Here is a 26,142-nt window from a genome sequence, read left to right as displayed (position 1 = left end):
TACCCCAGAAAATTAGAATATTGTGAAAAAGTTCAATATTGGAGACTCGTGGTGTCCCACTCTAATCCGCTGATTAAATCCAAGGTAAGGGTACGATACAAAAGGTCATCGCTAAAGAAGCTGCTGTTTACTGAGTGCTGTATCCAAGCACATTAATGGCAAATTGAATGGAAGAAACAAATGTGGGCGAAAAAGGTGAGCTCAAGAATTTGGGTAAAATTTGGGGGAGAGTCACAAAGAGTGGACTGCAGCTAGAGTTTGTGTTTTAAGAGCCACCACACACAGACGTATCCATTGGCTACAACTGACGCATTCCTCGTGTCAAGCTACTCCTCAACCAGAGACAGCGGCAGAGGTGTCTTACCTGGACAAAAATGACTGGACTTTTGCTCAGTGGGCGAAAGTCGGCTTTTCAGATAAGAGGAAAAGAAAATTTTGCATTTCATTTGGAAATCAAGGTCCAAGAGTCTGGAAGAAGAGATAAGAGGCACAGAATCCAAGTTGTTTGAGGTCCAGTGTAAAGTTTGCACAGTCAGTGGTGGTTCGGGGAGTCATGTCATCTGCTGGTGTTGGTTCACTGTGTTTTATCAAGTCCAAGGTCAGCACAGCTGTATTCCAGGACGTTTTGGAGCGCTTCATGCTTCCCTCTGCTGACCAGCTTTATGAAAATGCTGATTTCATTTTCCAGCAGGATTTGGTACCTGCCCACACTGCCAAAAGCACCAAAAGTTGGTTAAATGACCATGATGATCGTGTGCTTGACTGGCCAGCAAACTCACCAGACCTGAACCCCATAGAGAATCTATGGTGTATTTTCAAGAGGAAAATAAGAACCAAGAGACCAAAAAATGCAGATAAGCTGAAGTCCACTGTCAAAGAAACCTGGGCTTATACCATACCATACCACCTCAGCAGTGCCACAGACTGATCACCTCCATGCCACGGCAAATTGAGGCAGTAATTAAAGCAAAAGGAGCCCCTACCAAGTATTGAGTACATATACAATAAATGAGCATACTTCAGAGAAGGCCAACAATTCACTAAAAATGTTTTTTTTGATTGGTCTTATAAAGTATTCTAATTTTCTGAGAATTGGTGGGTTTTTGTTAAATGTGAGCCTAAATTAAAATGATCAAAATTAAAAGAAATAAGCACTTGAAATATATCAGTCTGTGTGTGATGAATCTATATATTATGAGTTTCACTTTCTGTATTGAATTACTAAAATTTTTAATAATATTCTAATGTATTGAGTTACACCTGTATTTACTCTGTCGTCTCTCTCTGTATCATATGCACTCTTGTTGTATAGCTTCCTAAGTGATCATACCTTTTTATCACTGTTTGCACATATAATGACTAAAACATTACGTTTTTTTTTTCTAATTCCTGGAAAAAGACACTAGCACACTGGCACAAACTGTCCATTTTAGCTTCTTTTTTACATTGGAATAACAAAGCCATTATCTTACAATGACATTCCAAGCAAGAAAGTTTCAGGAATTTAGTTAATTGGTTTATTTAATATGAAGATTCTGGTGTTTGGTTAATGTCAGGTAATTTCCAACAAGTGTGGGAACTCAGAGTGTCCAAATTATCCATAGCTGTCTCTCATCTCTTCAATTGGCAAACACGTCATATTTTAGTCACTTGCATTTCAAAAAAATATGGCAAAGAATTAAAAAGATCAATTTTCAGTCTCCCCAGAAAGTATCTGGAAGCCTTAATGCATCTTAAACCTATTTTCCCTCCACCCATGGGATGCTCTCAAACAAGCAATTCATAAGAGGAGAGAAAAGGGGGACAATCTCAGCTGGTCTTTCCCCTAGCTAACAGGTAGTGGGAAATAAAGTTCATACAAATATACAAAAATAAGAAAAGCATGGAAATGAATCTATCCAGACAACACCCTCTCCCCACAGATCACTCTTATCCTTGGCTGTAACTCACAGAAAGACACTACACCAGGCTGAGAGTCAGTGTATGTGGGTGTGTAGAACAAGATGCCAAAAACAACACGTTTTCAAATACTCAGCAATGCCAGTTTTAGCCACAGAATCCTGCTAAAAGGAATGCAAGGTAGGAAGTATTTTGTTTATCAGGAACATCCATTATTTTTATTGGTGGACTGTTGTCAACGATGCAATAATACTGAGGTATTTAGTGACAACACCATGTCGGTGTCACAACTGTGCTGTCAATAGACTCTCTAGTGGTTCTCAAATGTCCTTTTTAATATGATGAATGTTGTAAAGGGTAGAGAAAAACTAAACACAGCAACATATCAGTCAAATGCGCCAACCTCAACTTTTTTATATGTATAGGCGATATAAATACACATTTTTCATTATACTCTATTATTTTATACGATTTTTTAAGAGATGTTTATAATCCGGATTGTGTTTTGTGCAAAAAATATATGTATGCTAATTTTAAGGATGCTTTTCTGTGGCAAAACCCAATTACCCCATGTACTGTTCATTAATTAGCGTTCATCTTAGTTTGTATACGATTTATGTAGTCCTGTGGCGCTCACCTCTGCACTCCAGGTTCTCTCCACTTCTCTCTGAGAGTCAGCCTGCCTATAGTAGAGAGTTAGTGTTTCCCTGCAGGTCGGCGAGGGCGAACGCAGACTGGCGCAGTCACGCACAGAAAAGCGTAGAGTGACAAAGATCCGAGAAGCCGAATGGCCATACAGGAATGGAGTGGCCAGCCAGTTGTCATGGAGACGCTGGTTTTGATTGACGTTGCACACCTCGAAGGTGCGGATAAGCTTGCCCTTGTCATCAAGAACGCTCACTTCATCCCACTGAAAAAAAGAAAACAGGGAGAGGGGATTAAAAAGGAGAGTAAAATGTGTGTTGAGTGCTATAATGGCACTATATCACTTATTTTGTTGGATTTAAACTTTTACACTTAGTCATCAGACATTATGGTTAAAAAATAAATATGTCTTAGGTGATGCAGGTGGAGCCATGAAACAATGACTAATAATGAATTAATACTTTTCAAGTTTTTAACACTTTAATCAACACATGCATAGACAAATATTCATGCTTTATGCATATGTGTTTATTATTAGTGAAACCAAAATTAGTGGTTGAAGACAAAATATTTTTGTAAACATTATAAAAAAATTATTGTGTTTGAAATTACGTAAATTATCAGGAACATTTTCTATGTTTCCATGTGGAGGTGATACCGAAGAAACTGGACCTCTTATAACTTTCAGACGGATTACATAATCAGAGAATATTTGTATTCGAAGTAAATTGATTTATTTAAAAGGAGACTTTTCAAGCTTTCTATACATATATTTATTATATCTGTGAGGCAAGTATTCAGTGAGATTCTGGTTATTATATTTGTGTGTCTGTGAAGAGAGGAAACAGAGACAGCAGAAAATGCAACCTGTCTGTTTTCTTTACTTTACAAAAGCACAATGTTTTATTGTTATTATGAGTGTGTACAAATAAAAGTAGATCCTTCACAGATTCTAATGATGTATTGCTCTTATCTGTACGGTTAAAAAAGACAGTCATTTCTGTTCTTTTCGTCGTTATGAGAAAAAAAATGCCACAAAACGTGTCGGTGCGTTTGTCGACCTCCAGATGGATAATTGTGTGCATCATGGCAGATTTCGGTGCTGATTTGAAACTTGGCGCATCAGTGAAACAAATGTTTACTGATTAAAATTGTTTTTTCTTATTTATTTTTTTATGTTTTTATATCAGAGCAAAGAAAAGACATAGTGAATAAACGTTTGTTGCGCTAGAGGTTTTAATTTCACCTCTTTTATATTAATTAGTTCATTTATTTATATATATTTTCATTAAAAATGATCAAACAGAAATGCACGTTGCATTAATTGTGTGTTAAAAAAACAGTGCCGTTAAAATTAATTTGCATTTTGACAGCCTTAATTGATATATTAATACAAAATGAATATAAAATTTGGTTGCCTAATACATGTATTTAGGCTGAACAACCACCATATAGAACACAAGAAGAGAGAAGATGATGATGATCAGATGACATTTAAATCGCTGACTCCCTCTGTCTCATCCATGTTAACCCCAGACTTCTTGTTACCTTCTGCCTGCTCATTGTTAGCTTCATAAACTAATCTATGTCAGTGGTGTGTGAGAGCTAGGAAATGATACACCAGTGGTAGATTGAAAAAGCTGTGCAATGATAGGAAATAGGCTGATGGTAGGAAAACCGTACGCAATGAGGAGGAAAAAAATTTACATTTCACCAAATACATTAAAACTAAAGCAACGAGCCTGTTTTAAAAATGCAGAAAAAATTTTATGAGTAAAAGTAAAAAGTTGTCTAAATAAATAGTGAAGTAAATTAATGATACCAGAAAAAATCGACTTATGTACAGTGGTCCACAAATGTTTATCCTAAAACATATCTGGGCCAGTTGTGGCAATTATATGGCACACTAAGCACTGATTGATTGTACCACATTTTTGCCAAAACTTGTCCTGACAGATTTTTATAATAACTGTGCCGCATCGTATTATATGTGGAACACTTTAGGCTCACTCCCATGTTAGTTGGTGCTATAACGTTGCCAAAATTGGCCCAGATTAGTTGTAAAATAACTGCCACATTTGTCATTTGCCATTAGATGTTTGCTATTTGATTCCAGTTGATTCTTAGTGTGCCATATCCTACCAAAACTGCCCCAGATATGTTTTAGGATAACTGGGCCACATTTGCTGAACCATATGTGGCCCAGATGTCCTAAAATGAGCAGTATCTGAACCATATGTGGCCCAGATGTCTTAAAACGTATCAGGGCCACATATGGTTTAGCAATTGTGGCCCAGATACCTTTTTGGACATTGTTTTGGACAGTTTTGGCAAAGATATGGCACAGTGAGCACTGTCTAATGTGAGCATGAGCCTGAAGTGGCCCACATATGAAGCCACAAATGTGGCCCAGTTATCCTAAAACTTATCCGGGCCAGTTGTGGCAAATATTTGGAAGAATAAGCACTGGCTAATGGTTAGGTTAGGTTAGGTTAGGTCAACTTTATTATCCCCAAGGGGCAATTTGTTTCACAGCCAGCAGAATCCATACGCACAGCAACAAACAATACAAAGAAGGGGAAAAAAAGAAGAAAAAAAAATATATATATATATAAAATAAAATAAATTAAAATATAAAATAAAAAATAAAAATAAAAAACCCAATAGCAACTGGTACAAAATAATTGTTAAATTTTTAATGTGGCCCAATTATTCTAAAATGTATCTGGGCCAGTTTTGGCAAAGGTGTAGCACAGTGCTAATGTAAGAGTGAGCCTGAACTGGCTCACATATAAAATTGCAAATATTGTCCAAATAATTTATAACATTTTGGTCCACTTTTGGCAAATATACAGCACAGTCAGCATTGGATAATCATGGTATAAGCCTAACTTGTCCCCTATTTTACATTGCACATATGCCCTTATATCATGAAAGAGGTGAGGGCCACTTCTGGTTTGGATGTAACCCTTTGACCCTGGCTAATTAAAATTTAAGTTTGAAATTAAATATGGCTTAAATATTTGTAAATGGTGGAATTCCCGGTGAAATGGACAAGTGGTGCGAATTCCTACGGAGCGTCGGCAAGTATGTGGAGATACATTCCTCCCAATTCCCCACAGAACGAGCCAAAATCGCGTTCTGCATCTCTCTCCTGTCTGGAGATGCACTTTCTAGAGCCAGTAAGCTCTGGAGCGTGTAAGGAGGCGATTTTAGCCCATACGCCGATTTCATCGGGCAACTCCTGGGGATGTTCAGGATGACAACGGCAGATCTCCACGTCTGCACCTTCAGATCCTCCGAGCGCACCGCTCCGTTCCAGGGTTCCTCAGCACGCGCTATTTTGTTCCAGGGTTCCTCAGCGCGTGCCGCTCCACTTCAGGGTTTCCGCCGAGGGTGCCGCTCAGCTCCAGTGTCATGCCGAGGGCGCCGCTCAGCTCCAGTGTCCTGCCGAGGGTGCCGCTCTGCTTCAGTGTCCTGCCGAGGGTGCCGCTCCGCTTCAGTGTTCCGCCGAGGGTGCCTCTCAGCTCCAGTGTCCTGCCAGGGGTGCCACTCAGCCGCCTTACCGCGAGGGGGACCTCATCCCGCCGCCTTGGACTCTGTTGTGGGTGTCGCACGGCCTCCAGACTCCTCCGTGGGCTTCACTTGGCCCCCGATTTCCACGTCCATTCTATGCACGTGTTGACACCGAGGGTGTCAGTCTCCCTTGATCTCCACCGAGGGCATCTCTCCGCCTTTGATCTCAGCCCAGGGGGTTGTCCAGTCTGTAATCTCCGCCGAGGACGTCGCTCAGCCCCTGCTCTTCGCCACGGACGCCGCTCTGCCTCCGGGCTTGTTCCAGACCTTCACAGACGGCATCGCTCCGCCTTGGGCCCTTCCATTCTTCCCTGGTTTCTTGGCGGTGTGTTCCAGGCCTCCTCCTTAAGCCCTGGACGGTTGGCGTGGCCTTCCTCAGAGTGCCCTGGCCCGCCTGGTGTGGGTGGTTTTGGGGCATCAGGTGCCGCACATGGAGGGGGGGGGGGGTGGATGTCAGGAATCCACCTTCCACGGCCCCCTCGGCAGCTGTCACGCTGCCTCGTTCTGCCGCTCCCGGCATTAACGAGAGACAGGTATCTCGTGTCGGACCTACTCAATTGGTATGGACACCGACCTTGTTCAAGACAGCCAGCATTCCCTGCTGGTTCCATGGATAACACACTTCTTCCCGTGAATTACACTCCTTCCGTGGATTACATTCCCTCCCGTGGATTACTTTCGTTCCGAGGATTACACCCACGTTTAGGACTCCTTATGCATCACGGTTCGTAAAGCTCTTGTTCCACTGTCTATGTACTGAGCACTTCAACTATACATAATAGAGCTACTCCCGCTTCCGGCTCATGGTCCGCACCCTGACAATTTACCATTTATTCATATAAATGATATGTATATTTAGTTGGAATCTGCATGTTATGTAATATTAGAATTAGTTAGTGATAATTCAGCAAATTAGCAAGATAGCATACACGTTGAATTCGTGAAGAAATTAGTTACCTTATTTGGGCAATTCATCTCTTTACCTCTGGTAATTCACGGAAAATATTTTAAAAATAAATGTTTTTTGCAGAGAAATAGGATGAATGAAACTTCCTAGCAGCAAATTTAATGTATGTAAATTAAATTTTTACTGATTAATTTCACTTCTATAGAAATAACGACCTATGCCATATGGGGATTTCTTACACTTTGTTTCACCTTTAACGTCAGATTTGCTCTCCTTTGGGCATATTGCATTCAAAAATATGTTTGAATTTATCTTGCATTGAGGAGGAGTGATTAGGGCAGTATGACAGGAGTTGTTATGCCTTGTTGTGTAAATTTTTACCTATGATACACTGCAACGTCAAATTAAGTCGTGATGTTTTGATCATTAATGATTAAAGGAAATGTGTATGATCTTCTGATTATGAGTCTCTTTCATTTATTTGTCACCTAACATGAACATGTATAGGGTACAGAAATTAGTTCACAAGTCTCATCTCTTTACATAATTCAGTGAATTAGTGAATTTCTCCTACACTGAAATCTATTCTAGTCTGTAAGGGTTTAGCTAATGTCTTAATATAGCAAAAAAAAAGCATTATTTATATAAGTATAATGTATTTTCACATGTTTGTATAGTTGGTTCTGGATTTAATTACTTTATACATACAGTTGGTTGAATTGTGAAATAGGAAATTGCCCTGCATTAAGATTTTATGGTGTATTGTTTTGTGTAATGTTTTTGACCTTAACAGTCAATGTTATATGTTACAGACATTTGCTTGGTGGGCTTAATTATAGAGTGGGAAGTTCACTATTTCCATTAAGGTAAACTGCAGTAATGCTCTAGTACCATAGCATATTCATTTAAAACATTGAATCTTATTTCTGTTTCAGATTACCTGGTTGTTACCAGGTTGACTAATTCTCAAAGAGTAAGTGGTGGTGTAATTATTGTGTCATTGAGAAAGAAAAGTGGAATATCACTCTCAGCAATTTAGGGAAAAGGGCTGTTTAAAGAGTTGCCCGGGTGTTGGAAGCATTGAATGATGAGGAAAGTAGTGTTGAGAAATGTTGTGATGAAGAACATAGTGTTGACCATGCAGATGTTGCTTCAAGCTTTGCTTTGCCACCAAAGATTGGATCAGAGTGTGATGGGGAAAGTGAATCAACAACTGATGAAGATAGCCATGTTGTTAAAAGGGGAGATAATCCCAAAGATGTAGCAGGTTGTCTGAGAGACTGGGCAACACATTTTGGCATTTTGCATTTCTCTTATGATCCAGGAAGGGGAGGGGAGCTGGAAAATTTACTAGACATTCCTAGACATACCAGAATCATTGTGATTTATGGTATATTAGGTGTTTGATCTTTTAACAATTAACCATGCTGCTCTAATATGTGTATAAATATACAGTGAGGAAAATAAGTATTTGAACACCCTGCTATTTTGCAAGTTCTTCCACTTAGAAATCATGGAGGGGTATGAAATTGTCAACGTAGGTGCATGTCCACTGTGAGAGACATAATCTAAAAAAAAAATCCAGAAATCACAATGTACTATTTATTTGTATGATACAGCTGCAAATAAGTATTTAAACACCTGTCTATCAGCTAGAATTCTGACCCTCAAAGACCTGTTAATCTGCCTTTAAAATGTCCACCTCCACTACATTTATTATCCTAAATTAGATGCACTTTTTTGAGGTCATTAGCTGCATAAAGACACCTGTCCACCCCATACAATCAGTACGAATCCAACTACTAACATGGCCAAAGAGCTGTCCAAAGACACTAGAGACAAAATTGTACACCTCCACAAGGCTGGAAAGGGCTACGGGGAAATTGCCAAGCAGCTTGGTGAAAAAAGGTCCACTGTTGGAGCAATCATTAGAAAATGGAAGAAGCTAAACATGACTGTCAATCTCCCTCGGACTGGGGCTCCATGCAAGATCTCACCTCGTGGGGTCCCAATGATCCTAAGGAAGGTGAGAAATCAGCCCAGAACTACACGGGAGGAGCTGGTCAATGACCTAAAAAGCGCTGGGACCACCGTTTCCAAGGTTACTGTTGGTAATACACTAAGACGTCATGGTTTGAAATCATGCATGGCACGGAAGGTTCCCCTGCTTAAACCAGCACATGTCCAGGCACGTCTTAAGTTTGCCAATGACCATTTGGATGATCCAGAGGAGTCATGGAAGAAAGTCATGTGGTCAGATGAGACCAAACTAGAACTTTTGGGTCATAATTCCACTAAACGTGTTTCGAGAATGATGAGTACCATCCCAAGAACACCATCCCTACTGTGAAGCATGGGGGTGGTAGCATCATGCTTTGGGGGTGTTTTTCTGCACATGGGACAGGGTGACTGCACTGTATTAAGGAGAGGATGACCGAGGCCATGTATTGCGAGATTTTGGGGAACAACCTCCTTCCCTCAGTTAGAGCATTGAAGATGGGTCGAGGCTGGGTCTTCCAACATGACAATGACCCGAAGCACACAGCCAGGATAACCAAGGAGTGGCTCTGTAAGAAGCATATCAAGGTTCTGGCGTGGCCTAGCCAGTCTCCAGACCTAAACCCAATAGAGAATCTTTGGAGGGAGCTCAAACTCCGTGTTTCTCAGCGACAGGCCAGAAACCTGACTGATCTAGAGAAGATCTGTGTGGAGGAGTGGGCCAAAATCCCTCCTGCAGTGTGTGCAAACCTGGTGAAAAATTACAGGAAACGTTTGACCTCTGTAATTGCAAACAAAGGCTACTGTACCAAATATTAACATTGACTCTCTCAGTTGTTCAAATACTTATTTGCAGCTGTATCATACAAATAAATAGCTACAAAATCATACATTGTGATTTCTGGATTTTTTTTTTAGATTATGTCTCTCACAGTGGACATGTACCTACAATGACAATTTCAGACCCCTCCATGATTTCTAAGTGGGAGAACTTGCAAAATAGCAGGGTGTATCAAATACTTATTTTCCTCACTATATATATATATATATATATATATATATATATATATATATATATATATATATATATATATATATACTGTATATAAAACAAAAACTTTCTACTCTATTTTAGTAATATTGTACACGTATCCATGGATTTTAAATTCATTTTGAATTTTTCAGATTACTGCGTTGAGTGCCATCAGTGGAGTTGACATTAAGGATAACGTTTGGCAAGTTATGAAGCATTGTTTTACTAATTCCCTTGCCAAACAACTCAACTGGTGTAGCATCAATGGCAAAACAGCTTTCCACAGACTGCAGTTTAAAGATGTCATTAATGGTAATTACTGTTACACCAGTCTAATGAGTCCATTCTTTTTTTCTTGCATGTTTGATGCACAGCAAATATTATATATTATTAAATATAAATATTATGCGATGCAACTATTATACTATGCAATTCGATGCAAAATGATGGAAAAAGTTCTGCTCTGCAATTCAATATGATACAGATAGTTCACTTATTTTTATGGTTAAAAAAACATGACATAAATTAAAGCTTTTATGATCCTATTTTATTTCTGTATGTTATAAAAGACATATAAAAGACATCAATTAAATTAGGGCATATTCTGTGTGTGAGCCTTTTTGGTAGTGAGAAATAGCATTTATTTGTCATATGTTTTGCTAGTTGATTGTAATACATATTTTAACATTTTAATTTTAATAAAAAGACGCTCCCTATTTGCGAATATCGTCCATCCAACGTAAATCCAACTTTATTGATTAAAGTGTGTTAAGCCTATGTGTAATCAAAAAAATCCTGCCTTAGTTTGAATGGGCATGATACCTGTGGCAGCAGTGGTGAACAGAAGAGAACATGCTTGGGAAACAGTTTAGGGAAGAGAAATCAATCTACATATAAAATATTGCTCACAAATAATTGCCATCTTTGTAAATAATAAAGGTATAGTGCATTATGATACATTATGATACAATACATCAGTGCCGATGTACTGATGCAAATCTGTAAATTTTACCAATCTCTAATATATATTGATTGTTAGTTTAACAAACTTAAATTATTATTACCGTATTTTCCGGACTATAAGCCGCAACTTTTTTCCCACGCTTGGAACCCCGTGGATCAAACAACAAAGCGGCTAATTTATGGATTTTTCTGGGTTTTTTCCCGGTTTCACAAACTTCAAGCCAAAAAAACTGAGCCCCATAACATTAGACCAATGAAATTGCTGAACGGGTTCAGGTTAACCAATGAAACTCTTTATATTAAATCAGATGCGCTCCCACTGAATTAGGCCGCACCACATCATAAATATGGATGATGTTCCTCTGACGTTTGATCTGCCACTCACTCGGACTGTCCACAGGAAATGCGAATCATTCGTCATGCTGAAAACAACCGGGCATGAAAACACACACTTCACCTGTGTTCTGAGCTGCACGGCATCGGGAGAAAAGCTTCACCGATGGTGATTTTTAAACGCACGACGATGCCAAAAGATAAACTCCTGAGAGAAATTGTTGTGAAAGGAAGGAGGAAGACAGTGAACAATGACTTTCTTGGTAGGCTACTGTTTAGATACAAGCCGTTATAACAGACACTGTCTTTCATTAAAGCCTGTGTAAAGTTCATTAGTTTCAATGTAGACACCTGTGGCTTATAGACAGGTGCAGCTTATTTATGTTCAAAATAAAAATCTTTGTCAAATTCAGTGGGTGGGGCTTATATTTGGGTACACTTAATAGTCCGGAAATTACGGTACTAAAGTTGTGTAGTTCATTGGTGGATTTACAATTTTTTTTCAGGGACTGTCAGAAATGACAGCCACAGACCAAGAAGTGGAAGCCTCATAAAAATGGCTTTATCTGGTAAGCTACAGAGTATGAGGGAGAAGAGCAAGAGATGAACAAAAACATGCGGTCCAAGGGTCCTGTAAGTCAGTTACAGTACTTCATTTTTGCTACGTGTGTAACTATTTGTTCCTTGAAGTGCAAACAAACAAGCAAAAATAAATGTTGGTAGGGTTTGCTGGAACAAAATTACAATGCTACAATGCTACATTGAACAAATTGTAAAGATATTTATAGAAAAAGAGAATCAATTAAAACAGGGAAGTGATGATGTTAATTTATTTAGTTGTGTTTTTCTTACAGGCATGCAGGATGGTTATGATGCTGATGGGCCCAGTCAAGGACAATAAATGTTCATTTGGTCACAGTTGCTGTAGTGTTTACTTGAATTGTTACAGCAGTTTATTTCTTTTTTACTTTTGCACATCTTAGTAAACATTCTGTTATTTTTGTTGTTGTTTTTTTTTTTTTTTTGGGGGGGGGGGGGGGGCTGCCATGGTTGGATTGATAAGGTGATGCAATAAAGTAATGTTTTGAAAATGTTATAATGTACTGGATTTTCATTGCCAATATTAATAAATATGTAAATTACAATGTTTATATTTTCAAAACATTTCTGATCGGCCATTTTTAGAGAAAAGCCAAGGAGGAGGTTTATGGATGTGGTGAGGGAAGACATGCAGGTAGTTGGGTTGAAAGAGGCAGATGTAGAGGACAGGGGGGTATGGAGACAGATGATCCGCTGTGGCGACCCCTAATGGAAGCAGCCGAAAGAAGAAAAAGAAGCTAGGCCATTTTTACATTTCTCTTTACAGTATGTTAATGGATACCTCTTACTTATGGATTAGTGTGGGCCAGATAATGTACATTTATAGTTTATTTGATTCATTGTTAGTTAACATGTAGCTGTGCAGTGGCCTAATTGCAGACCACTGCTAAAATGTCAACATTCCATGCAGCATGTGTGCCACATGAGAAATGTGGGGAAGACATTGGTTATAATAAAAATCAACTTAACCCATAATAGGGCCAGTTTTTGTTTATTTGGTTTGTTTACATGCAGTGCTAAGGCTTTCTTGTGGCCCAAATCTGGCAAACAGGAGCAGACCGCCCAAGTGCCATCATTACACGTGGTATGTGGGCCGGAACAAGATTTTAGATTTGGGCCGCATCTGGGCCAAAATAAATGTGGGCCAGATTTGGGAGAATTCTGGTTGGTTTGTTTTATTTATGGTTGACAGTCAGCAGTCCTTTGGCTTACTTGTGGCACAAATCTGGCAAACAAGAGCTGACCGCAAAAGTGCCATCATTCCATGCGGTACGTGGGCCAGATGAACGTTTTTTTTTTTTCAGATAGCAAGAATTTTGCTATCTGGTCTGGTGAATGTACAGTTAGCTCTGCTGTTTAAATCTGACAATTAAGCCATTAGAGGAACAGGATGTAACAAAACTCAAATAATTTGTTTTCAAATTATATAACGTGAACATGAAATAACTTCTGAATTTCACAAAAATAGAATTTCAAACTGAAACTTTAGAATTCCCATTTCCTACATTGTACTGGGGATGTACACCGGACACAGGATACTTATAGCCAGTGTTGTGCTAGTTACTAAAAAATAGTAACTAGTTACAGTTACTCATTACTTCATTCAAAAAGTAACTCAATTACTTTGTTGATTATTTACACCAAAAAGTAATGCGTTACTGTTAAAAGTAACTTTTTAGTTACTTTTTTAAAGAGCGTTCTTTAATGTTCCCGTTAATGCCCTTTCATGCGTTATGGTCTACAAACACAAAACTGACTTAAACACAAAGTAATTTTTAAACACTATTTTATTTAAGTCAGACCAGCACAAACTAAATATATCACAAGGATTTCTGAAATAAATAACAAAACAAGCTGAATAATATATTCAGAATGAAAAACTAAAGTGGCTTCTGCATCATAAAAGCTGTTGTGTTAAGCCCCTAAAAAATTTTTATTTAACAGCTGAAGTATGAAAACTATCAACAATGTAGAACACCGGGTTAGCTTCTAGCTTCTAGCATGGGGTTCCTGGAGGAGTTTCAACAGATTGGAGTTGCTGTTTATCGCAGTAGATACGAGCTTCAAACCAGAAAGACACAGTTTACATTTGACTAAAAAGTTTTTGTCTTTATACTCAACTAAAGTGAAATAATGAGCATATTTCCACTTTGAGAAACTCGTCTTGCTCTCGCCTCGACTCGCCATTACTGCCGCACAGACCTGAATAAACGGAGACACGCCCACAGTGCTTCTTCTTCGTGTATACAGAGGGTAATCCGGTAATCCACCAATCCTACAATGCGACGCTGCTGTAAGCAGGTTAGACTGTAGTCTACACTTCAGCCCAAATTCATTCATTTAAAAAGTAACGGGTAACGCACCATACGGTAACGGTAACAAAGTTACTTTATTTTTTAAAAGTAACGCATTACAGTATTAGTTACTGTCAAAAGTAACGCGTTACTGCCCAACACTGCTTATAGCATAGTCTAGTGCCTGGGAAGAAAAAGGACTGACTCAAGCATGAGTTTGTGATTAAATGATGCAGTATGTCTTTAAAGAAACTGATATGTTTAAATATTTATCTAGCCACACCTAATTTTAACATCCATTCATTCTTACCTAAGCCCGTTTTTACATTTACACCACTTTTTATCAGGTTACCACCTGCTTTAATGATGAAAATCCCAAGAATATTTGTCGCCTGCATATGTGCCAAATCTTACACCTTTTTTGTGTCATGTGCATGAAAAAAACGGCCTGAAAACCCACTATTATTAATTTCCCCACCAAACAGAAGGAAAATGCGAAAAAAAACAACACGTTGTTGTAAGGATGGTTGATGATCATGCAAACATCAACATTTGGCAATTTTAGTTCATTTGAAATGTTAAAGGCTGAACCGGAGTGATGACTCAACCGGAGAATCCTCTCAAAGCGGCATGATGCAAAGTGAACAGAAATTTCCGGAACATACACCAAGTCTCACCAGGACAAACTCAAACAGACACGATGGCACAGAGACAGGGAACAACTGGCACATGAGAAAGAGATAAAAAGGACGGACAAATGGAAGAGAGAGGGGGATGCCAACAAGACAGAGATGTGTGATTGATTCAAATGAATGCTGAGGGACAGAAGAGGGGATGAGAAGATGGAGACTGGCAGCTAGAGCGGGAGAACGGGTGTTAAAAAAACAAGTAGGCAGATTGAGAGGGGCGTGAGAGAATCGAGGAGGGGATTATATAAAAGCACAGATGGATAGATTAACAGGCTGCAGAACAAACAACAAAAGAGATAGGACGAGAAACAAGCAAGAAGAAAAGGATTTGGGGAAGAAAAATAAAGCAAAACAAAAATAAAGATTAATGTTGTAAGTAGAGTATTTAGTATGTGGCACTATATAATCATAAGAGAAAAGGTCAATAAAAGAGATTGAGTGAGAGAGGAAAAGAGATGAGCAGTGTGCTTGTCTGCAGTTTGGTCAATATGATGCTCCAGGGCATGTAGGCAGCATATCTGACTGGTTTATTGGCATCGCCAGTGTAACATACTGCAATTCAACCAGAAGGAGAGAGAGACAGAGAGAAGAAAGGAAGATCCCTTTGAGAGGAAAAAACTGAGAAGACTGTCAGTAATAAAGGTTAATAATAAACTCGTGTCTCTATCCTTACATCTTTATTCCTCCATCGCCCATTCTGAGCCCCGGGTCACAACATCTCAGTCACAATGTGAGCTGTAAAACCAGTGAAACACACACACCATACACACATATACCATGTGTGTATAGTATTCCTTTATTTAGAGATTGCAGAGGCAATGGCCATTAAGGACCATGACTCCTTACTAAATGTACACTTATTCAAGCTTTTCTTATAATATACAATGACATGAGTTTAACTCAAAGTGATTGCTGAATATGAAGCATAAGAGTGCTAGATTGACCTTATGAGAACATTTCTGCTATACGCCACTAATTACTAGAACAATTTTACAAAATGATTTTACCCTTTTGAGAGTGAGTGATTCATTTGTCGGACTCAAAATCGTGGGATGCACATGCACACACAGGCAAACACACACAGACACACAAACACACCAATAACAGGACTCACCCCAGTATCAGGATAAGTTGTCCAGCCAAGTTCAGACGTGGATTCAGTAGTGTCCAGAAGCATCACTACAAAAGAGAAAGAGCAATGTCTGAAAAATGTTCAAAAAGAGAAAATTCTGAAAAAAAAGAATATCTATCTATCTATCTATCTATCTATCTATCTATCTATCTATCTATCTATCTATCTATCTATCTATCTATCTATCTATCTATCTATCTATCTATCTATCTATCTATCTATCTATCTATCTATCTATCTATCTATCTATCTAAGTATACGTATATATACACACACACATTATATTGGCAAAGGTTTGCTTGTGGACATTTGTGTTCATCAGCCACAAGGACAGTAGTATAGTCAGGTACCGATTTAGGGTAAGGAGGCCTGCGGTTCTGTCAGTTTTCTAATTCATCCCTAAGATGTTCAGTATGGTTGAGATCAGAGCTCTATAGCAGGCCACTAAAGATTCTCCTCTCCAAACCATGTAAGCCATGTCTTCGGGGAGCTGGCTTTGTGCACAGGGGCATTGCCAAGCTGGAACTGGTGAATGCAAGTGAATGCAAATTTGTAATGTTCTGCATCCAAAGACATCCATTACCATTGTGTACCTGCAGCCTAGTGGTTTTGAGATGAGCCACAGAAAAGGTTAGGTGTCCCAATACTTTTGTTGCCAATCAATGCCTTTTAAATTATTTTGAGCGTTGACTGCACCCTCAGACCTCCTCAGCACCTGACTTTACTAACACCCTTGTGGCTGAATGAGCTGATTATGTACAACCAGACTTCACATAATATCTAGACGAACATCTTCTCAGACTTAGCAAATTTAATGACTAGATAGCCTCAAATGATTTCAAATAAACTCTAACAAGCACTGAGGGATTAGCTAAACTCTCACCCCAGCTTTCATGAGTCTTAGATATCGCTATCAAAGGAAGCCAGAGAAGCAGTTTGCAAAAAGTGTCTATATATATATTTAGTATACAGAACAGAACACATTTTAGAACCGATGTATGGTTATGTGATAGAAAGAAATGACAAACTTTTCCTTTTATTCTTAAAAGGAAAGGGCATGTGCTTGTTTCATAACACTTTACCTTCTACCCAGGAAATCCTCCTGTAGATATTTCAGTCTTATTCTTTTTTTTCTGATGACCCTTAAAACTGCTGGAAAGGGCAGTGAAACACTGAAAGCAATGTGAATTTTCAGATGGAGGTGGACCATAGTGGGGCCATGCTTCGGTAAAGGTTTTTCAGCTCATAGCTAAAATATGTTCAGTCCATCTGGAGGTTGCTGAGAGCCAGATCCAAACCTCGCCATCCTGGCAGGCACAATCAAAAACTTTACCGCCTGCCTCGGCAATTTTCTTACACCCATGTTTGTGTCAGACGCTATTATAGCCGTCCTTGTTTGAATTTATGGAGCAGCATTGTTCAACTGCAGGGCTTCTGGTAAATATGAATTTGCAAGTCATGCTGTGCGTGCGCTATTGATTTAATCAACTAAATCCCTGCGCATAAATTTATATAACTTTGCCTGTGGTAAATATGGATAATTGATGATAATCAAGCAAGGCTGACTGACTTCTTTACTGTTTAACAAAGCAATATATTAGTGTGAAACTTTAAAAAAACAAATACACAAATCCCATTATCTTTTTGAGAATAATAAAAATAAGACCCCATCATGATTCCAAAAAATCCTAGGTGGGCTAGTTACTAGACCTGATTTTTAAAAAAAGAAAAGAAAACACATATCTTATAACCTGGGATTTTTTTCTGCTCTGCACAAATGACAATGTTGTGAACAGCTTTTGCGTTGTCGCATGTCAAAACAACTTTGAGCACAAAAGAAAAATGGTAACAATGCACCAAATGGGTTTGTTTTAAATATTTTGACATTTCCAAATGTTTATTCGAGGGTGACTAACATAACCCACACATACAATACACATGATTATTCATGTGTCAGTAAAGTGCATTTTCAAATGAACAAGTTTTGGCCAGTAACTGTGTAGTATAGATGTTGATAAAAGGTCAAAAAAGGCATCAGTACTGCTTCATGTTTAACATCCCAAATGTCAATGCATAAATGTACCTCTGGATGCAAGTTGCTTTGGTAAGAAACACGATTTAATAGTCAAAATCATGACTTTCCATTGTTTTTGATTCTCTGCTATTCCACTAGCTACACTCTAAACTCAGGGATATGGAAATGACCGTCTGTAAAGTACTAAAGACTAAAGACTAAAGGTGGAGAAGAAAAAAGATTTTATTAATGTGCTTGAATTTTTCTGGTTTCATTTAATTCTATACGATGTTGCATAGGCATCTTTGCTTTGTTTCACACTTCCTGCTCTTGGGGAGAGTGACTAAGTGACACACTAATACATGGAGAGTTATTCTCGTTACAGAGGTGGGAAGTAACAAAGTACAAATACTTCAGTACTACTTAAGTAGATTTTTCTGGTATCAGTACTTACCAGAAATTTTTTATTTATATATTTATTAAATTTTTTTAATAAAAATGGTCGATCAGAAATGCTCACTGCATTAATCACGCATTTCTGTTTGACTATTTTTTATAAAAAAATATAAATAAAAAAATAACACCAATAAAAATGAGACAAAATTAAAACTTTTAGCGCAACATACATTTATTCACGACATCCTTCCTTTACTCAGATATGAAATAAATAAATAAACCACCAAAAAATTATTTTAGTTACTAAACATTTGTTTTACTGATGCAGCAAGTCGCAAACAGCCATGATGCACACATTGGGAAATTAACCCTCTGGTGTCGATAAATGCGGCGGTGTGTTTTGTGCCATTTTTTTCTTCAAAATCATTGGAATCTGTAAAGGGTCTACTTTTATTCACAAACAGTCATAATAACACCAAAACATTGTGCTTTTCTAAAATAAAGAAAAGAGACAGGGGGAGATCCCTGCCGCCACTGTCATCTCTTTTCACAAACACATAAATATAACCTGAATCTCAGTGAATACCTACGTACCTCACAGACATAATAAATATACGAAACAAAAGCTGGAAATGTTTAATTTGATTTAACCATCGAATATTTTCTAATCCTTATAGAAGTTAGAATCTGTTCTCCGTTCCGTTTGGTGTTCTGATGATTCACATCATTTAAAACACCATAATTACATTTACAAGAATTATTTGTCTTCATGCTCTATGTAGAGTTTGGTTTCACTAATAATAATCATTATTAGCAAAAAGTATCCATATTTCTCAATGCACATGTTGATTAGAGTATTAAAAACAAAGTATTCATTTATGGAATATTATATAAACAGATTAAAAATGTGTGATTAAGTTGACATTAAATGTTTTAATTGATTGACAGCCCTAATATTAATATGATGTGAGGTCCAGTTACCAGCATTACACTAAAACAGGTAGCATTAATTGCTAGTACATGTCAGAGCCCAAATATCTTTACTTCAACTTTAGTAAAAAGTGTAGTCAGCACTTCAACTTTTACCAGGGTCTTTTAAAACATTAGTATCTGTTCTTCTACTTAAGTGAAGGATGTGTGTACTTTTGCCACCTCTGTCTCTCTCCAAAGATTATTCAGAGAACAAAGAATTTCATTCAATACCCAATAAACATGTATTTTGCCATGTAAAACGTTAATTGTCTCAGACAGCTGCATATTGTTAAACAGTGAAGACAAAAAAATGGGCCATTAAGTTGCGAACCTATTAATAATATAAGATAATATAAGAACCTATTCGTTAATATGGCAACATTGGTTGGTATGAAATCCAGCTAAAATGTATATAATCAACATAAGTGTTTAGCTAATATATACTTTTTTTGATTTTGTATAATATGTACACTATATGTACAAATGTTTGTGGACTCTTAATGGATGTGGGAGTGTGATTGTGGAGATTTGAGCTCATTCAGCCCCAATGGTGTTAGTAAAGTCAGGTACTGATGATCAGTGGCTGAGGAGGCCTGTGGTGCAGTCAGAGTTCCAGTTCATTCCAAAGGTGTTCAGTAGGGTTGAGGTCAGAGCTCTATAGCAGGTCACTCAAGATCTTCCACTCCAACTCATGTACAAAATATCTTTATGGGGTTTGTTTTGTGCACGGGTTCGTTGTAATGCTGAAACAGATTTGTATCTCTTACATTAATTGAACGGACTGTATTTAAAGACATCCTATACAGCTGTGTCGCTCCAACTTTGGACACAGTTTAGGGAAGAGCTATATATGGCTGAAAAAGTCATGTGTCTCAATACTTTTGTCCATATAATGGATGTTTCCTTATCCCACTCTGAAATTCATGCCTAGGACTCTCTGGGATGTGACGATAACACATAAAACGTAATTTAATTTTCATTCTATTTTTATTTACATTGTATTCCACCTCTCCTAACTGCCAGTTGCTGTGTGAAAGCAACTTGAAAGATGTCTAGGGTTTGATTGTGATATGCAACCCACTCTTTCTCACAATGCTGATCTTTCCAGCACAGTGCAACAGTGTGACGGCTGTATAGAGGATTTGGACAAGCCTTAACTCACACACCCAAACACAATGGTTTTTGTTCTGTCCAACATAATAATTAGAGAGAGGCCTTCTGTGAGAAAGATTTAGTAAACAAAATGCTCAGGACATGTTTTATCACTGTTTATTCATTTTGTTGCTTGACCATATTGAAGAATTTAAAAATATATATTTTCCAGCTATTAATATTCCTAACATCTTTATACTGATGCCAATATCTACTGCTCTTTAGTGTATACAAACAAGTTTGGAGTGCAGGTATAATAAAAAAAAAAGGTACAATATTTATCCTGTCACTCTTCACACAGAGTGCATGGAGGAAACAGTGCTTTCAGATGGAGGTATAATTTGCTCAATAAGCAAAAATCTCATCGAACTGCTACTGCCCAAACTGACAACAACCCCCCCTCCCCAACACACACACACACACACACACACACACACACACACACACACACACACACACACACACACACACACACACACACAAATTGTTCAAAGTTTCATTATTTAGTATTTCTTTTAAAAATTGTAATTAGTATTCCTGTATGTTTGCTCATCTTTAAAATGTTTTTAGAAATGTATGAACTAGAAATGGAAGGCGTGAAGAATTTCAATTTCTGCAGGCAGGAGATTTTCACTGGACAAATAGCACTTTGATAAAAAACTGTCCAATTCAGACAGACTGGGCCATTTGCTGAAATTAAGCTGCGTGTGAAACATTACAGAGTGTTTTCTGTCGGTTGTCGCTCCATCACAGTTAACCTTACAAAAAAAGGAAAAATGCAGAAAAATGATGCCCAAATATCAGCAGCAAAAAGCAACATCTGACACTCTCCACATACACAACAGCAGTTCCTTATCTTTATCCCAGACCGTTTAGAGACCCTAATGATGTAGAAACATTAAAGCCTTATGTTGCATGTATATTATTTTTATGTAAAAGATATACTCAGAATATAATTCTTTAAGGTAGCCTGTTACCATTTGTGGATATTAGCAAAGTATTTATTATTTTTACTCCAGTAGATTCTATTGCATAATATTTAACTTTATAGTTCACTTCATTTCAGAAAAACATGCCACTGAATATTAAAATTTCATGAATTTCATGAAATGAAAATATAAATTGCATTAAATGATAATCTTTCATAAAACCACAAACCTAACTGTGGGGTTCTGGTGAGAGTTTGTGTGGAGTAAAGTAAAGATTCTCTCACTGTGTGCCTTTAACAATAGAAACGCTCTCCTTATAAAGGTGTGATGCAAAGGAGAATGGAACATTGGACCACATCAATGATTAAAATATAACCCCGGAAGATCTTTTTTTTTCACTTTTGATAATAAAGTTTATTCAAATTCATCAGAACGCTTGTACTTTTCTTCATGGAGAAAAGTACTAAAAGGAATACTTTCATTTTTACAGGAATTCTTCTTCTTCTTTCACCACTGCCAATAATGTATATAATGTATTACTACCACTACTACTATTACTACTGACTTTAAACAAAACATACACTCTATGGAGAAATGTTTGTGGACACCTGATGATAAGATATATACACAGTATATTCATATTTATATTTATATGTGTGGAATATATGTGACCCCATTCCACATCTTAGTAGGGTTGATGTCAGAGCTCTACAGCAGGCCATTTGAGATCTTCCACTCCAAACCATACCTTCATGGAGTTCACTTTGTGCATAGGGACATTGTTATGCGTGAACAGGTTTTGGTCTTTAGTACAGATGAAAGGAAGATTTAACACTACCACATCCAAATACATTCAATATACAGTTGTGTGCCTCCAACTTTGTGGTAACAGTTAGTGGAAGAACCACAACAGCTGGAAAAGTCAGATCCCAATACTTTTGGTCAGATAGTGTATATCAAAACTTCATCAATGCTCCTGTGGATGAACAGATAGAGTAATGATACTATACTCTAGATTGTTTCCCCATTAACGCTCTATGTACAAACTGTACAAAAGTATTTACCCTTCAAAAAAGGCTTCAAAATGTCTTCTCTGAAAATGTTCATCAGTATTAGGAATTAGGAATATGATATATATGATATATAAGTCCTCAATATATATTAGTTTTTTCTGACAGTTTATTGGCTTGAATCTTTTCAAAGTTTTTTTTGCAAGAGCATTGTGCTTTTTCATAATAATGCCTGCTGCCTACATTGTCCTATATGCTTTCACAGGGCATCAGAGTGGGTGTGAATACATATGTATTTCAAAATCACTGAAACCTGTGCAGTGAATGACCAGCAACATTCGAAAAAGGACAGAGAGCATTAAAGTAGTCCACTTAATCGAGTTCGTATTTTTACGTTTTTGTTGTGTCACTACTGGAAGCAGATAAGTGTCTCAAGACACTTTCCAACATTATAAAATGACATAAAAATATCTTGTATAAAAAAAAGTCTCTCTGAATTGAGCAATGCCCCCAAAATACTTCACCTCTGTAGTGTTTACAAACAAGTTTGGAGTGCAGGAATATAAAAAAAAGGCCTTAGACTCATCCTGTCATCATTCAAACAGAGTGCATGGAGGAAACTTTCAGTGCTGATGGAGGTATAAATTGCTTGGTAGGAAAAAAGCCAGCTGAAGTGCAACAGTAATGCACTGCACCAATAGGTCATTCCTATGCTCCTGATACACACCTACACTACACTACACACACACACACACACACACACACACACACACATGCTATTCTTTCTTTCCATCACTCTCAGTCCCCATCTTTTGTTTGTGTATTATTAATCGCTAAAGTGACAGAAGGCCACTGTCAGAGCTTAAACACAAGGCTACACTGGGTTCTATTATTGATGTGCGAGAGAAAAGGAGAGTCACTTTGTTTTGAAAGCTGTGACACGTGGACAAAAATGACAAAGAGAGAGAGATTGAGGTAGATGGACTCCATGTTCAAAAGTCACTCTCTTTACTTCTATTATCTCTTAAGTACCTCCTGCCAGCTTTCATTTTCATTCTGCTGATGTTAATAGAAGAGTGAATTACCATGAATAAACTGTATTATCATTCTCTCCATCTCTCTCCAACTCCCCATCCTTGCTCTCTCTCTCTCTCTCTCTCTCTCTCTCTCTCTCTCTCTCTCTCTCTCTCTCTCTCTCTCTCTCTCTCTCTCTCTCTCTCTCTCTCTCTCTCTCTCAACTGGGTGTTGATAGTCTGAATGGGTGTTCCACATTAATGTCTGTCTGTCTCTCTCTCTCGGTGTCAGAGATGCGTTCACTTGAGTGCTCAGACTTGTTCTCATTCTCACTCAAGTGCAGGCGTGCTTTTGTAGGGCTAATGTTTTTTTTGGTCTCTGTGAATTGTGTGTGTGTGTGTGTGTGTGTGTGTGTGTGTGTGTGTGTGTGTGTGTGTGTGTGTGTGTGTGTGTCTGTGTCTGTGTGTGTGTGCGTGTGTGTGTGTGTGTGTGTGTGTGTGTGTGTGTGTGTAAGAGAGAGAGATTTTTTTTTTGCCTTACAGACGTGTTAACACACTCTGCTTTAGTTCATGCTTGATTAGGCTGTCATGCTTGAGGCGAGGATACAAGGTTAATAGTTCTGTTATTTGACTAGTGAGGTGTTTTCCTCTAACACCTTTACTGGATGGAGTGGCTTTAGGGACACACACACACACACACACACACACACACACACACACACACACACACACACACACACACATATACTTATGCCCACTTATAGGTTCTAAAAAGGGCGAGGACAGAGTAAAAGCGTATGCCTCATAAGGTGATTTAAACATGACTAGAAAGAGAGAGCTCTCACTGGACCATTACATGCTTTTTAGCTTGCTTTTTATTTTTTACATTCCTGGTTTAATTAACTGGATTTATTACTAATTAATCAATAATTGTAACTTTATTTTGTATCACTTTATTTTTACTCTTTAATTGTAATTATTTAATTTTTTTATTGTACATAATTAGTGTTATCCTACATTAGCACCTTCAGTTTATTTATTTACATTTAGCAGTATTATTATTATTATTATTATTATTATTATTATTATTATTATTATTATTATTATTATTATTATTATTATTATCATTATTATTATCGTTATTATTATTATTATTATTATTATTATTATTATTATTATTATTATTATTCCTTAATTTGCTCCAGATGCCACTATCTGCAAACAGTCAACTCAAGATGTGCACACACACCTAAACACACACACACACACACACACACACACACACACACACACACACACACACACACACACACACACAGACTTACTCACACACACACACACACACATGCACAAAAGTTTCTCTTACAGTTCCTGGGAGAACCTGATATTACTATCTAGAAGGCCTATTGTCCCTTTGAGTTTATATATAGTATATGTATCAGGACACCCAACTTTTCCAGCCATATGTTGTATTTCCCAAAACTGTTACCACAAAGCTCAAAATTGGAGGCACACAATTGTATAGGACGTCTTTAACATCTAATTTTTACATTCACACGAACTAGTTAACCCAAAGGCAGCTCAATGAAGAGCTTGTTTGGGATAAATTGAAACAGTGACTGCATTAACATATGGTGTACATAGGTTGAAGTGGAAGATCTTGAGTGACCTGCTACAGAGCTCTGACCTCAACCCTATTGAACACCTTTGGACTGAATTGAAATATATTCTATTCTATTCTATTCTATTCTATTCTATTCTATTCTATTCTATTCTATTCTATTCTATATATATATAGTTGATGTTCAATATCCTGCACCTTTTTCTAAGTCTATGTAAATGTAAACAAGTTCATGGGTCATATTATTGAGCAGGTTGACCCACGTTCTAATCACTTCTATTGAATTGTATGTTCAGTGTGTTTATTCATTTTAGATCCATGTAGCTTTAGTGCAGTCTGTCATAGAAGCAAAAAAAAAAAAAAAAAGATTAAAAAGTTTCTACTCTGTTTACTTAGGTTGTTGTCGGCAATAGCATTTGTTATAAAAATGTTGTATTAAATTTGAAATTGAAAAAAATTAATCATTTTCACTTTACCCTACTTTTGGGCTCCACTTTTATATGAAGGCACTTATGTGTTAAGAACATTGTATTTGAAATAGAAATGACTTCTGGCTTGAATTAATGATGCAGACGATATACGCTCCAGGGTCCTATTGAAGGGATGCCTTGGGTACAAAATATGCACTATTTTAGTCCTTTTCCAAATGCGAAATCTATTTTGGACATTTTTCATGAATGTTTTTCCGCATCAGGGAATACATCTTGTGTTTAAAATAAGCCATCTGAAAAGAACAAATGCAACATATGACTGTTTAAAAATCTTTAGGCACAGAGAGTGACGGTCAGATGACGCTAAAGTGCAATGAAGCAAAAACTCATCACACTGGCGCATGAACAGGGGAGGCGATCCGTGGAGATGGTATTAAAGGGCACAGAATGCGTCTTGCTGCACTCGGATAAATCCTGAAAATGAAGTAAATCTTGTGCTAGCTGCAGTGTGCCTCGGTTATTAATGAGACCATGC

The 26,142-nt window shown here is 37.6% G+C and overlaps 1 protein-coding gene across 1 annotated transcript in view; it reads right to left on the bottom strand.

The window, feature by feature from the left end:
- Positions 1 to 26,142, bottom strand: part of ephb6 (eph receptor B6) — a 59,643-nt gene that overhangs the window by 27,814 nt on the left and 5,687 nt on the right. Inside the window, exons 2-3 of the mRNA XM_083536459.1 lie at positions 16,052 to 16,116; positions 2,537 to 2,809 (exon numbers count right to left, since the gene is read on the bottom strand). Of these exons, the coding sequence (XP_083392585.1) occupies positions 2,537 to 2,809; positions 16,052 to 16,116 (338 nt within the window). The remainder of the gene's footprint in view (positions 1 to 2,536; positions 2,810 to 16,051; positions 16,117 to 26,142) is intronic.

Source organism: Silurus aristotelis (genome assembly GCF_946808225.1).
Source record: "Silurus aristotelis genome assembly, chromosome: 1".
Taxonomy (NCBI): Eukaryota; Metazoa; Chordata; class Actinopteri; order Siluriformes; family Siluridae; genus Silurus; species Silurus aristotelis.
This window is presented reverse-complemented; position numbering and strand designations above follow the sequence as displayed.